The sequence below is a fragment of the Uloborus diversus genome, chromosome 2 (genome assembly GCF_026930045.1).
Source record: "Uloborus diversus isolate 005 chromosome 2, Udiv.v.3.1, whole genome shotgun sequence".
In the NCBI taxonomy this organism is placed as follows: Eukaryota; Metazoa; Arthropoda; class Arachnida; order Araneae; family Uloboridae; genus Uloborus; species Uloborus diversus.
In genome coordinates this window covers 182,775,159-182,791,339 of record NC_072732.1, presented here as the reverse complement: position 1 = coordinate 182,791,339, position 16,181 = coordinate 182,775,159, and the positions used below count along the sequence as shown (strand labels likewise).

The 16,181-nt window shown below is 34.2% G+C and overlaps 1 protein-coding gene across 1 annotated transcript in view; it reads right to left on the bottom strand.

Annotated features, from left to right (window-relative positions):
- Positions 1-11,344: 11,344 nt before the first annotated feature.
- LOC129216699 (ecdysone-induced protein 78C-like) overlaps positions 11,345-16,181 on the bottom strand; it is a 109,468-nt gene continuing 104,631 nt past the window's right edge. The window contains exon 8 of the mRNA XM_054850914.1: positions 11,345-11,613. Within this exon, the coding sequence (XP_054706889.1) occupies positions 11,345-11,613 (269 nt within the window). The remainder of the gene's footprint in view (positions 11,614-16,181) is intronic.

Sequence of the window (16,181 nt, the reverse complement as noted above, 5' to 3'; positions counted from 1 at the left end):
ACAGGAGTCCTTAGGTTTTCATAACATGCTTTATTAATTTACAGTTTTCATAATTACTTTGCCACTGCTAAATTACAAATAAATCTGTTTTGCGAACCTCATTTATATATATATTTAAAATTGAAACGACGGTCGGGCCCTAACCTTGGAATTTTGGCAGTGAAGGTTAGGAGGGCCGCGACTGCACAACCAACCAGCTGCGTGTAACACATAAAATATATATATATCCAAGAAATATATGTTATATAAAACTACCACTACAAAAAGAAGGTTAAACAAAGGGGATGTGTCACTCCCCCTTAAGCTTGTTTCTTCACCTAATAATAGAATGTAAAAGAGTAAAGAAGTGAGATAATGAGCAATATCTACAAACACCACCGACCCATACAGTTTATTGCTAGTTCTGCCATTGAGCTTTTACTTCTGTCAGACGTTGAGAGGCAGCACCATCCCGCTCTCAGCAATCGAAGGTATGAGTCGGTCACACAGGCTAAGTTCGATATGGGCAGCACAAATAACAACAATGAATGTAGCGCAAAATAAAACTCTGAATTCGCCATGGAGTTAGGAAGGAAGGTAGGCCCTTTTAAATCGGTAGATTTTGAAGCCAGCTTGCAATGCTTTTACACAATGCAATGCTAAAATCTCTAGCAGCGTAGCCAGAAGGGGTTTTTCAAGTCAACGAACTCGAGTCATGTTCCTAATCCTAGTATGTTTATATCTTTACATATAAGGACCGTCATGAGCCCCCCCCCCCCATTCAAAGGGGAAATAACTAGAGACCTTCATTAGAATAATGTGTTATAACAGAGGTGTCATTGAATACAATCGTTGTCTTTTCCCCATAGTGTTCTGATGGGAAGCATAATTCAAAAGACACATTAATTTTTTCGTTTTTTGTGTGGAACTAAGAAGAGTTTAGCTTAAGATTCTGTGTTATTTCAGATTTTGCATGCTTTAGCCAAAATGTGAACATTTAAATGTGATATATAAATGTTTTCATCACGATTGTGACAAGTTCGTGACCTCTGCATTAAAATATTTTGTTTTTCAGTCTCCCATGATGCTTTCCATAGAATAGTTGGCATTTTGAGACCAATGGCGTTTTGAAAAAAAAAGCGTATCTTCCTTCCTCCATGGCATTTACAATAACGACCTGCAATTTAAAGTGTAAGGTGATACACAATGCTGACAAATGCAAGGCAGACGTGGCCTTCTTTATGCTTAATAATCTGAAAAATGACCCAAAAATGAAAAGTGCACAATCTGTTTGAGGAGATTATAATTACCTGTTCGATCTCCAATTTTGTCGTCAAAATTGGCGAACACTTAACTTTTTTTATTTACCTTAATGTAAGGGGTTTAATGTTATGAGAGGTTTAATGAGAGTTTTTATGGTGACATTTTCTTTTAATGACGTGATAGTTTTGCTTTATTTATCTATGAATAAGATGCATGATATACTCTACGAAGGGAAGTATTTTATAGCTATTGATACTGATTTGAAAAATTTATGAAACAAGCAATTTTACTAAACTCATAATAAAATGAACCGATAAAGTTTTCCTTAAAAATTGATCAATAAAGCAAATAGTTCAACTGGATTTATTCATCACTATTCTGAGTTTAATGAGATTTAATCATGAGCATTTGTAGAACTTTCGAAAATCCTAAGTTATTTTATTTCAAAATGTCAGTCAGAATTTTAAGATGCATTACATATGCAGAAAAAAGGTTTTCTTTCATTATTCGAAAATGCAGTAAAGTTAGAGCAAGTTTTCAAATGTACTCTGAATTATAGCGAAATAAAATGATTAAAAAACAAAAAATATATTTTTCTAAATCATCAGTATTTTTTTTAAATTTCAATAATAACGATACCTGAATGCATAAAAAATTCAAGAAGACAAATTGAGCGTTCAAAAGCGAGTTGAGAGGGAAGAACAAAAAAGATTTTAAAAGTACATTAAGGCGAATATAAACACCTTAAAAGTTTAATAACACATTTGTTAAAAAGTTTAAATTTGGAGATTTAATTCATATAAGGTAAGCTTTCATATGCAAATGAGATTAGTAAATAGGAATATTTTATTTATTATTTTAAAACTATGAAAAACTGAAAAGACAGTAGCTTTCAGATAAATTAAGTGGATTGAAATGTCTGTCTTGCACAAGAGTTTAGAATACATTTCATTTTTCAAGAATTGATAACACATTTCATTGCATAAATAGCATTGAAACACAATGCTAAAAGTACCAATATTTTAACAGCAATCGATTAACATCAGCTACATTAGTAACAATTTCATTATCGCGAAACATATCCATGTGCTATGAAAAAGAGCGATTATCACAGATTTTGAATATTTCTTCTCTTTATATTTTGTTTTGTAGCTAATTTAAGTTCGTGAAACTTAATCAACGGTTTTTTTTTTTCTTTTTAATGAAGAGGTCAATATATGCTTCCAAAAGGCGATGGACAGTTAGAAATGTAATGCAATATGAAGAACGAAAAAGTTTTTCCACTACTGAGTTTTGACACTGTGTAAAGCATGAATAAATCATTGAAGATAAAATTTAAAACAAGAAGAATGGGCTTAATGCAATTTTTTTAATGGAAATAAGTTATGTGTGTATGTTCTCCCAAACTCTTTTAATCTATTATATGAAAAAAACTCTATTCTACAACTTCGTACAAATGTTCTCTACTTACATTTCAAAAATTGTTTAGAAACTGAAGGGATTTTTTTTCTTTTAGAGATGAATTGTTTGTATGATTTATAAAAAATTGAAAATGTCCAATCATCTCGATTGACCAAATAAGCCACTTTTAGCTATATGTATATATATATATACGTTCTAAACTTGCAAATCTAGGCTAACACAACCTGGTAATATCTAGCTTGAAGCGAAGCTTGCAAAAAACAGGAAATGTCCTTAAAGCAAGGCAACCCAAATGGTCCAGTTTTTTTTTTTTTTTTTTTGTTACCCTCAAAAATTACCTCATTCTTATTAAGACTGATAGTTTTTCGGATGTTAGGTAGGCATCTTGGAAAATAAAAATAATTGAATTATCATTGTTTCATCAATTATGAGTTGAGGAATTGAATTGTTTGTATAATCATTTATTCAGTAGAAAAAATTGCAGCAGTCCCTTTTCAGGGCATATTTAAGAGTTTTTGTTAAAATGCGATTCGTTTCATAAAATTTATTATTTTTACGCTGAGAAATTTAAGTGAATCATCATAAAATTAGAAATGTAGAGGAAACCTTTTTAGTTCAGTAAGAAGGTAAAAATGGAAGGTAATTTTATGAAGGGGTTCCTGTTTTGCATTACAAATTTTGCAAAGTATTCTTTTCTGAAACCAATAAAAAAAAAACCTAATCAATTCCTTAAATTTTTTGAATTTTGATGGAGTTCAATAAGTGCACATTTAATTTTTCTGTAATGTGGCTTGATAAATTTTTGAAAAACATTTCATAAATACATGAAATTAATATTAAATAAACAGTTAATTCTCCTCAAATTTTTTTTTTTTTAACTTATAGTTAAGTTATTTCAAGCATCCAAAACTCACTTAGCTGGAAAAACGTAACAAATTAATGATTTATTACTGTTATGCTGTAAGTTTCAGTAATAGCGCAACAGTACTTGGACTTTGTGTCCAAGTCCCATGATTGAAATTTGGATTCTGTCACGCCATTGTAACACGCCCAAAAGTACGTTTTTAAGAGCTGAACAAGCTACAGAACTGGGATACATATATTAAATTGCAGCATATTGAAGTTCATTGGCAAACTAAAAGAGTTCATAGTGTCTTAAAATACCCAGCTGCGAATATTGATACTACGGTACTTGAACACATGAAGGTAAATGTAAGTAATAAGTATATGATGGTAAAATTTCAATACATGCGTTATAATTCGATTTGTTTGCAAGGATTTTAGAAGTAGCTGAAGTTTCTCATTCCATTGTATTGATATTTTCTTCTGAACTTTATCTGACATGATATTCTTTTGCTTGAACTCTGCACATTTATTTAAATGTTCTTCAAAGTTAACTTTAAATATTTACTTACTAATAAAAAAAAGCAATTTTAAGAAGCATCTGTGCAAGAATCAAGTACAACAAAAGACCAACGTATATCATGTATTAACATTTTTGAAATTTTGGGAGAATTTTTTTTTTTTTATTGAACTATCTATATGAGCCCCCACCCCCACCACTTTTTTTAATTATAATTTTAGCATTGTTAATGATTTATTGAGGATCATAAACAGTTTCTGTTGGATTTCAAACTTTAAAACTTATTTGGAGTGGTATGACTATTTTTGTGAAATTTATTTACTTTGCACAATTTCTCTTTTAATATAAGTTACTAAATAAATTGTGCAGAATAAATTTCTGTTGAATACTAACTGTAATATTTTGATAAAAATTCACAGCATTTTAAATCTTCTGCAAATCTGAACAAAAATTAGTTTTTTAGAAAGTGCTATGAAGCATTATCCTGATGATGATCAAATTATTTCTAAATATATTTTATTGATGGTTAACGCTACGGAGGAAAATGAAATAACATTGCATCCAGAGAAAAGAAATTAAATATTATATTAGACTTAATGATAAAAGAAAAAAAAATGTTTTCCACAAAAACATGGATAGGTTGGAGACAAATACAATATAAATGCTGGCTGTATATACAACTATGGTCTTAATGATTTTGTTTTAAGAAAAGACTTCTATCATTTTATCATCCTTTCTCATTTCAATCAATCTGTACTACTTCATCTACTTAAAATACAGAATAGATACAATGAACAAAATATTTCACCAAAAAATTCATCAATTATAAGACCAACATTTAAATACAACAATGCTCCTAAATAGAACTTCATAATTTTGTCAAACTTTCAAAAAATACTTTCATTGCTTCCAAAACACAACTATATGATTTTTTTTTCCAATAGAAACATTTCAAGTTTTGATTTCATATCAAATTTTAGCAATGTCTGCATAATTTTTACATACAGGAGTTGATGAGTTAATTCATTCGAAAGAAAAACGTTAATGTTGATGGATTTCTATTAGCTGATAATAATGCAGTCGTCAACAACTATACAATGAGTAAATGTTTTACTTTTTTAAACAATAACATATTTTACATTTTTCAAAATGAGGTAATGTTTATAAAAATGAAGAAACACCATAACTAAGAACAAGAAATACAAACATCCATCAACACGAGAAATGTAATAAATATTGCAATTTCTACACCAAATAACATTTTATTTTATACTTGTAGCGCAACTAGATACTTCATTTTGAATAGATCCAAACTGATTGCAATTGGAAACAATTTGACAAACAACGCAGCATCGTCATGAATGGTACCCCCTGTGGATGGTTATAAACTATTTCAAATTAACCGTAATTTAATATTTGAATCTTGGTGTAAAAAATTATGATACAAAAGAAGACATTTATTGGCATCCTTGATTCAACAAAAACAGTTTTTTAGAGAAATAGAGTAACAACTTGTAGGTTCAATAGTGACATTTACGGGTGGAAGGGGGAGATTAATAAGTTGCAGGTAAATTTACAGGACTAGCAAATTATAGGTTCGATAAGGAATAATGGCTTGCTCACAACAAGCAAAACCAGACTAAAGATAGCAAGAAGAAGAATTAGGTTTACGTTTCGGCTTTTAACATGAAGACTTTTCTGACCATGATTATGCAGCAGTTTTAAGAGCAGATCAGTCTACCTTTCATCTAAGTTGTTTTCCATTTATGATGTGTTTCTTGCAAATTTAGTTAGAAGCAACCTTACCATTTCACATTGATGTGATAACGGGACCAAATGGTAAAACTTTGCAAATTTCTTGTCTTGACCACAATTTCCTCTTTCATTCTGATTGCTAGTTTCTACCTGGGTGCAATAGAAGGTGTAGTCTATGTTTACCTTTGGTCTAAGAGAAAAATCCTTATTCAGCATGCAAAATATATTTTACTTCTATAATTTCTCATTTTCTTTAACTAAATGTACACATTATAATGTATGATTTCTACCAGCATATTTTGTATCAAAGTAAGCAATTGAAGATTTTCGTTGCAACTAACTACCAAACGGCACGACCTTGAGGGTCACGGATTTGGACAAAATTCCAGATATAGGTCAATTCCAACTAGATATGAGCCCAGGTATAGCGGTTTGACTGCATAGGCCCAAGTTCGGCTGCAACGGGAGTCCAAAGTTGATACTTTGGACCCCGAAATGCAATGGAATTTCCTTTAAAATTACCATTTTTAACACTTTTTTTGCTATTGTTCTGCAGAATGAGCATGTGCTTTATAATTGAATTAACTAAGTTGAATACTAATTTTTAATAAGCAGTTCTCAAATTCAAATTGGCTACTACTTTTAATTTCAATAACTTGAATGCCAAAATAACATAGTAACAGGATATTTATCGTTTGCAGATGAAACTAATTATTTTCGTTGTATATTAATCGTTTGCTAGTAACAAATATTTATCGTTTGCTAACAAAAACATTTACTTTAACTGGATATTTATTGTCTTGCATCAAAGATATCCCACATTGATAAGAAAAAAAATAGGAGAAGAGAAAAAACTCTGATTTGTTGCACAATGGCACACAAAAGAACAAAAATATAAGATCGTATCGAAGTTTCAAATAACTTAATGTCCATAAATAAATACTGTCCTCCCTTATACTTAATTTACTAACAAAAAATGAAAAAGGTGTTAAGAGATCGAACACAGTGTTGAATTCTGAAATTCCAATGGAAACGCCATTGCATTTCTGGGGCCAAATTAGCAACTTTGAACCCTCGTTGCAGAGAAACTAGGGCCTATGCAGTCAAACCGCTTTACCTGCGCTCATATCTAGTGGGAATGAACCTATAGCTAGAATTTTGTCCAAATCCGTGACCCTCAAGGTCGTGCCGTTTGGTCGTAAGTTTTATTTAAAAGCAAGGATGCAAAGATATAGAGAAAATATATACAAGAAAAAAAAATCTTGTTACTTCCTTTCTTTTATTGATAAAAAAAATATCAAGCTTTTTGATGACTGAGTTTGCTCTAAACTTCGTTCATAACGAACACTCAGGTTTTATGAACAAATGTGTAGGCTACAGATATGGTACAGATCTTTTCGATTTTTCCAAGTATATTCTAGTGTTCTTCAATCAAGCTTGATCTATTTTCGAAATAAAGTATCTAGTCCTCAACAAAATAACTCCCAAAGATTTGCAAAAAGTTCGTGCGGCGAAGAGTTCGTTTTCAAAGCTCTACGAACACAACTGAGGTAGAAGAAAAAGCGCATAGTTCCAGTTAGAACATTTTGAAGTATTCCTCACAAACGTTCTCGAATTATTTGTCGGATTCAGCATTTTTCAATTTCTGAATCATTTTTAATCGATTGTTATTTTAACTCAAAATCATCCCTTCTGCATAGAATCCAAGTTTCAGGATACATTCTCATCTTCAGAATCGGAGCCTTCTATAAGTTTGAAAAATATATTTCATAGAACTATTTCGTGCATACTAATAACTAAGATTCGAAGGAATTAAATTTACTACATGGAAGAAATGGAAAAGTTTCGTTTAGTGATTAAATATAGAAGTTACTTGTATAAATAAATCAAATACATTCCATATATTTTTTTTTTTTTTCATTGCAGCAGCTTATCAAAATGTTTAAATGATAGGGCCACTGTGATCAAATCACCGTCATTGAAAAAACTATTGCAGTCAAGTAAATAGGGAGCTAAAGGGTAAATTTATAAGCTACTTTTATTAAAATCAATGCATGGCCGTTTGTATATCGCTTCGTTTTAACCCACGACTCTTTTCAATGTTTGATAGTCATCCTTATTTTGTGACAACATCCTTGGATTTCAAAAATAGCGAAATACTCAAAAACTAGAAATGATGCCTCCAGGTCCCTTTTCTTTTTTCATCAGTAGAGCAGCGAAAATCCGCCACTCTCAAAATGATCTCTATCTAGAACACCATGGTTTGTACTTTCTAATTAACTTAACCACATGCACAAGCTTCCTGGAATGGAACAGTGCTCCTACATCAGATCCAACATTATTTTCCAGACAAAACAATTAAATTCGTGATTTTCGTTAAATGAATTTGCTTATTGGAAAGATTGATTTGCACACGAGATAAAGTGTATATGATTCATGTATTTGCATTGAAAATATTGATGGAAGTAACATTTCTGAGTGAGGGAATCTATGCTACTTCATTGCAATTGACGAAACTGATTAAATACGCAGTAGCTAAAAGAAGACTTTTGCAAGTTGCTGAAATATTCGTGCTGCCGAATTCGTGGCAAAATGTATATTCTTGTATTGTCAAATTTCACCAGACAAATTTTGCAAATCTTCGGTGGGTAATAAAGTACCTTGGCAACATAACGACAAGTGGAACGCAATGAATAAATACAAGCAATAATAAATATGGTCCCCATTTGAAGACAAATGCTATTTCCCTATCTTTTGGTCTTCTCGGAAGGACGATCCGATGATGTCAACTTTGCCTCGAAGTCGAGCTGAGACCTTCTTCATTCTTTTTTTTCCCGCTTTTCAGAGATTCCTTCCACCAACCAAGTAGAAACGAACATAAACAAAGAAATCTGAAAGAAATGAAGCAAAATTTTGTGTATCATCTAGTAGGATCTTTGAAAATATAGCGATAAATTGCGCACCATTCAACCAAATCATATTTAATACGCAGGATTCTATTCATCTGCCCAGTGACTACATGAAGGAAAGCAGTACCGGATCTACGATTTTTCCACGCCGAGAAGAAAACTTGAAACTCCGGCCTTTAGCCATCTTCCAGGATGTTTTTGTTGCTAATTTCAGCGAAATAAACCACGGAAATAGGAAGAATTTTCTGCAACCAGAGGAATTTACCTTGACTTGATTCCCCTAGATCCGTAATCTACTATAAAAAAATCTCGTGTCAAGGCGTTGGCGTTTGTACGTCTCCGAAACGGCTCGACCGATTTTATGATTTTTTTAATGTGTATTTGGTAGGTATGAGAATATGTCATGAAGTATATTTCATACCGCTGGTATTTAGAGTGTCCATTCCAGAATTCTTTTGGCTACCAATGTCAAAATAATGCGACGCTCCAGCCCCGGCAAAGTATCGGAAAATTCTCAACGATTTAAAATTTTTATTTGTCGGTATCATCTGTATGTTAACAAATATTTTATTAATTTAAGTAAGACTTTTACAATGATTTTCAATTTCGCTCTTTCATTCTCTGCGGAGGTAATTCGATAATTCGGAAATTAGCGATTAAAAAATAGCGGTAAAAGGATGAAAATGTACGGTTTTGGGGATTTTTTTTATGCCAAATAAAAAAAACACAAAAAAAAATTATCAAAAAAAAAAAAAAAAAAAGGAAAAAAAATTCTGGATAGGAACACGCTATTTAAACCCCTCACAGCAATGCTGGCAGTTTCAGCAGGACAAGGTGGATTTTTTTCTTTTGGATGCACCAGGTGGAACTAACAAAACATTTCTCATTCCACTGACTATTCAAAATAATCCAGATGCAGTGTGCATAAGAAAAAAAAATCGTCTATGGCCACGGTACTGAAACAATGGAAAATTATCATCTGGGATGAACTGTGGCACACAAACATTCTCTTGAGACGTTGAATAGAACACTGAACGATATAAAAATAACAACAAACTACGTATTTGGTGGTACTCTGTTACTCCTTTTAGACAAACACTTCCTCATTCAAAATACGCTGAGGAGATCAACGCTTGCTTGAAATCATCGCCACTTTATAATCGAATGCCATATACCACCATTTTGAATGGCAAATTCCGAGCCGAAATGTTTTGCTGACACGAATTCCAATAATTTCCACCACCTGCCAATTCAACTCAAACACGTTGTTCAATTTCCTGTTAGATCGGCATTCGTTGTCTGTTTGCGACTTAGATTTGAGCACACTATGATTTTCACATGAACAATTATAGGTAGCATGTTTTTGCATGGGCAAATCATGGAGCTTATTTGTGCTGTCCATAAACCGAAAAAATATTGTTCACTCAATTGCTCTTCGAAATGGATAATGATTTTCTTTTTTTCATTTTCATGTAATAGGATAAAAAATGCATTGTTTTTGGGCATTATGTTTACCTTTAAAGAAATCAAAGAATGAATTTGTTCGTTACGTTAACGAAATAAATTGCAATTAGAAAATGAATGGTTGGCGTTTATTTATTTTAAATCAGCAATCATCGTCTACAGCGCTCCATTTCTCTTTCTGTCATAGATCCCATCTCCTCACTTTTACACAATACATTCGTTATTTTTTGATTAACAACCAAAATATGTACTAGAAACTATTTATATTGCATAACAACGTTTGTCCAGTCAGTCAGCGTGTGACGAATAAAAATTTAAGACTGAGTAGAGCTCAGCCAATATCGCTAATTTAAAGGAGCATATGATAGGCATGCGTTTATCGTCATTAATATATTAGGGTTAAGTTCATCACTTATATCGTCAATGGGCAATAAAATTCATTTTACAGGATTTCCATATTGTGTGTCACTAAACGCTAAGCAACGATATGTGAAAATGGTTTACATTCTCTTAAAACTTGAATAAGCATATTTGGTTCTTTTCCGAAGTTATTTACTAGAATAGATAGGTTTTTGGACTGACAATGTACTCGTTCTGAAATGAAAGAAACTTTTAGGTTCCACAGGGTCGAATCTTCAACCCTACCAAACAACTTACTAGGAACTATACAATACTGTAATAATGAAAAAAAATTTGAATACGTAGCAACCGAAAGAGCATAGTAAGACATGTTTTTGAACGCATAAATTATTTGTCCTCGAGTCTTCCCTATCGAAATATGAGACCTTAAAGTCTGCCGAAATTTTAAGAAAAATGGCCAAATTTAACGAGTTTCGGTTGAGTAATGGAAGACATCTTTCATACGCTTCGCAGATGGATGCACTCTGCCAAGTGCAGACGGTGAAATTGAGTGGTATACCTTCCATTTCTCGCTATGTCATTAAAATTGGCGGCTTTTCTTAACATTTCGGCTGATTTTAAGACCTTATATTTCGATATCGGGGAACGAGGGCAAATAATTTTTGAGCCAAAAAAATGTCTCAATATGCTCTTTCGATTGCTAACTATTCAAATTTGTTTTCATTATTACACTATCCATGAAGTTCCCTGGTTGCATTAAAAAGTCCTCCATTTTGGTTAATTACAGCATGTCTTTACTTACACTCTTTTCTTTCGATGGGGCGCACAGCTACTGCTGTTGGGATACGTTCTCCGTTTCCTTAGGGATGTCAAAGATCTCTGAGTAGAGGGGTGGAAGGTTCAGGCTCCTCCAGTGGTTGCGGCACCACTCCAGGTGGTGTTCGTAGCGGGCGCCCAGACCCCTCAGTTCGGGCAGCTTGTGCAGCAGCATGCGCAGCTGATCCGGCGAGCGCCGCTTCAGGCATTGCACCTTTAAGGCCTCGGTGCTCATCTCGCGTATCTGTTCGACGATTTTGGGGCTGTACATGAACGAATGCTCTAAGGAAGGAAGGGGAAAGATCAGTTTTTCGTGGGACAAGTAAGTTTTCTATTCCGATAAAGAGCAGAGTTTATGCACACATTGCTTTTTCCTGGTGTAGTTCGAGGCTTAGAAATACAGTGGACTCAAAAAGTTAAGGTACATGTTTTTCGAAGCTCATCATAAAAAAAATGTCAGTAACAATAAAATACATAATTTGCATGAATGATAATAATGAACTTTAAATACATTTATGAAAAAGAAGTTGCTAGTACTTTTACTTTATAGAAAAGAACATATTTTTACGAGTGAGAAAAAAAATGGAAATATCGAGCTTTTGTACTTTTGTGTGTAAATTGTGTTAATTTTCAACCGTTGTCGGCAATTTTGGTGACAATAGTCAATAGAGTTTAGAAAATATCCCAGAGACGTCGTTAACCCAATTCGTTAAGGTAGAGGGCAGTTAGGTGGATTGAAATGAGATTGTCGCAGGCTGATGCTCCTAGACGTCTCAATGTGTCTCGTAGTGTTTTTCAGCGACTTTGGGATCGATACCAATCCGAAGATTCTGTGTCCAGAAGACCTGTTCAAGGCCGAACACGAGCTACAACACCAGCAGAAGACCGTTTTCTAGTTCTTTCGGCCCGAAGGAGAAGAACCACTACAGTGCCGCAGCTCGTTGCGGACTACTTTGTAGCAACAGGAAGAATAATCTCAGCTACTACGGTGCGAAATCGTCTTCACAATGCAGGTCTCTATGCAAGATGACCAGTTGTGTGTGTTCCCAAAAACAGACCACACCGAAGGATCCGCTTATGCTGGGCAAGAAAACATGTTTCCTGAACCCAGCAGCAATGGGCTTCTGTGCTGTTCACAGACGAGTCCAGATCTACATTGGAGAGTGATTCAGGGAGTCTACTGATCTGGAGGGAACAGCGCAATAGATACCATCAATCCAAAACTGTTGAAAGACCACAATTCATAAAAGTGGAGGAATCATTGTTTAGGCAGGGATCTCGGTCGGTTGTCACACTGACCTGCATGTGTTCCATGAAGGAACTCTGACTGGTCTGAAATATCGAGATGAGATCCTAGATCCATATGTTCGCCCATATGCTGGTGCTATTGGTAATGACTTCATTCTGATTAGAGCCGGTATATAGATAGGCTGACGCATCAGCTTAAGTTTAGCCATTTTGGATCAAATTTTTCATTGTTGCGGAGCTAGGGTTACCAGAGAAAAGTTTCGTGTTTCGTCAAACATAATATTTTATTTAATAAATAATTCACGTGACGCTAGAAATGGTTCCCAGCGAAAACTCAACAAACGCGATAACTTGCCAGAAAAGGCAACCACTCAAACACGCGCTTCGATCAAAAAGGCTGATCTTAAGCTGATGCGTCGGCTCGTATATATAGGGGCATTAATTCTAATGGTTTATAAGACACTACCTCACCGCGCTCGTATTGTTGAGGCGTATCTTAAGGATCACGCTTTGGGATACATGGAATAGCCAGCTCGATCTCCAGATCTGAATCCGATAGAACATCTTTGGGACTATCTTGGCAGACAGGTTAATGCTTTAATCCTCCTCCAAGGTCATTACATAAGCTGAAACAAATTCTTACTCTGTGTCTGGTCTTCACTTCTTATTCCGGTGTTCGACAACTTAATAAACGGCATGGAAAATCGATGCCGCCAACGAATTCAAGTTAGTGGGGGACACATTTCTTATTAAAACTCATTTTTGTATTGTTTCTCCGACTTTACTACAAAACACTGTGATGTTTTGTCTTCTTCAAGAATGGACTTTACCGCGAATATTGCTTTTTTTTTTTTTTTTTTTGTCATTAATCATTAATAAAAAACCATTTAAGGCATGTATCCTCCAAATTTTTTGTTTCTACATTCATTCATTTGCAAATTAGACGTAAAAAAACGGTTATACCTTAACTTTTTGAGGCCAGTATAACTTCCATATTTAGTTAAAACATACATTCCCACACTCGAGAATTGACGTAAAACAAATGTATTTACACAACATGTTAAACCGACAAAACCAAAACACATCGAATCACCTACATTATTGCATAATGAGAGATAATTTTTTCCCTAGATAAAAACATTTAAAACATGATCTAAAACTGTATACTGGTAGTATTTCTTAAACCTTTTATTGAAAAGAAGAAGAAGAAAAATTTGATTATAAATTACCTGATCGATACATTTATTTTTTATACTTGAAAAGATTTTTTCTTCTTGCACTAGCACTAAGACCTATTAACGTTGCAATTATCCACTGCTGGCCTCTGGGGAAAGGCTCTGCGGATTTAGTTGCAGGGAGTCCAAATTTTATAGATCCGGACCTGAAAATATGAACACTATTTCCCCCTATTACCCACCCCGTTTTGGAGTTTTGGTGATTGGAGTTCTGGTGATCAACCTCTTCCCTAAAATATTTAAAAAGTCATCAAAATGAACTGTTTTTTCTTTTTTTCCGCAGTTTGTTTTCGTCGTACTTTTTAATGTACAATCATTTACTTTTCGATGCAAAATCGAAGTATCGGCTTCACTTCTATGAGCCCCATGTCCAAAAAAAAGTTCAAGTTGAAAAAAAAAAAAAAACTAAATATAAATAAATAAATAAATAAAATGAAATAAATATAAATTTTAAAAAATAATAAATCTTGAAGCACCGTATGTTTGCATATAAGTCGCATCACAGATCTTCAGTAACAAACCTTCCCGGATTATGTATATTTATTGAAGTTACGATCACACTGAAGATTACGAATGAAAGTAAGTGTGCCAATAATTTAGCATTGATATCTTTATATAAAAAAACAAAAAATCCAATTGTATATGTACGGGAAAAATTCAGAAACTACTGGACCGATTTCGTTAAAATTATTTTCAGCAGCACCAAAACCGTATTATTTTCAGTTTATAAAAGGTTAGTGCTCATTTTCGAAAAAATTTCGATGAACAGTTCTTTTTTTATTCGAAATTTACTTTTGGACCCAAAAATTGATCTTTCTACCAGGGCCGGACAAGGTCCCCTAAAAGGGTGCCAGCCCCAACCTTGACTCTCAAAGAGCGCAAAAAAAAAAAAAAAAAAAAAGATACAAAGGTGCTCAAGTTTAAAGGGGAAAAAAAAATCGTACAGGTTTGAGGGAGCAAAAAGAAACATGCGCACAGGTTCGAGGAAAGAGCATAAAGAAAAGAAAACAAAGGCGCGCACGTTCAAGGGCAGAAATGAAAAATGGAAAAAAAGGTTCCAGGACGTTAAAAAAAAAAAAAAAAGAAGAAGAAGAAGAAGAAAAAAAAAAAAAAAACGAGGACGCATAAGTTTGAGAACGCAAAAAAAGAAAAGATAAAAAAAAGAAGGCGCACATGTTCAAGGACGCAAAAAAAGAGAAAAAGCGCTCAAGTTTGAGAAAGCAAAAAAAAAAAAAAAAAAAACCGAAGGCGTACAGGTGTGAGGGCGCAAAAAGAAACGGGCACACAGGTTCGAGGGGAGGGCGCAAGAAAGGGCAAAAAAAAAAAAAAATGCGCACACGTTCGATGGCACAAATAAAAAAAAGGTTTGAGGGAGGGGGGGGGGACGCTCAGGTTTGAGAGCACAAAAAAAAGGAGCTTAGGATCAAGAGTTCAAAAAAAAAAAAAAAAGGCGCACACTTTCAAAGGTACAAATAAAATAAAATGAAACAAAAAGGGGGTTAGGGTTTTTAGGCATAAGGTTTCTTAGTTCCGTCAAGGGAAACACCTCTGGTGGCGCAATCACGTTATTTAAGGCAGTGACTGTTTGCAGGGGGCGGACTGGCCTGCGGGACGATGCGCCCTCGAGCGTCCTCTGTGTGCCTTCGTTTTTTTTTTTTTTTTTTGACTCTCTCAAACCGGTGAGACTTCGTTTACTTTATTTATTTATTTTTGGCGTCCTTGAACTTGTGTACCTTCGTTTTTCACGCCCTCAAACTGTGCGCTTTCGTTTATTTTTGCACCTTTAAAACCTTTGCGCCCTTGGACCTCAGTTCTTTCGCGCCCTTTGGTAGTTAAGGTTGGCACCCTCTTGGGGGACCCAGTCCGCCTCTGTTTGTCGATCTTAGTGATTTATAATCCTCTACAACGAGATTGTCCTCTCTCTTCTCGTCTTTCTATGTCAGTGCCAGTGATAATGATCCGCATGCATGCAGGGCCGTCGACAGGATTTATGGGCCCCTATGCAATTTTCTTCAGGGCCCCAACTTTTTACTTAACCTTCAACCTCCTCGTTCTAGGCTCCGTTTTCGCATAAATATTTAAAATTGATTTGGGATTTCAAGTATGGGGGACCCTTTTTGTAGCTCGGACAAATTTTTGAAAAATACACTAAAAAATTCTGCATTTTGAGGCCTTATATGGGATAATAGAAACTACAAAAACATGAGGAAAGAAAAAAGGAAAACAAAAAATTTCTTAAATTTTACACTCTTTTGCGAACTAAGACAATGCAAAATACAAACTGCTCGTGGTTCGACAAATCGTTGATATTAATCGACAGAGAGGAAGAGCGACGAGGGAGTAACGATAACGCATTGTCACTTGCTC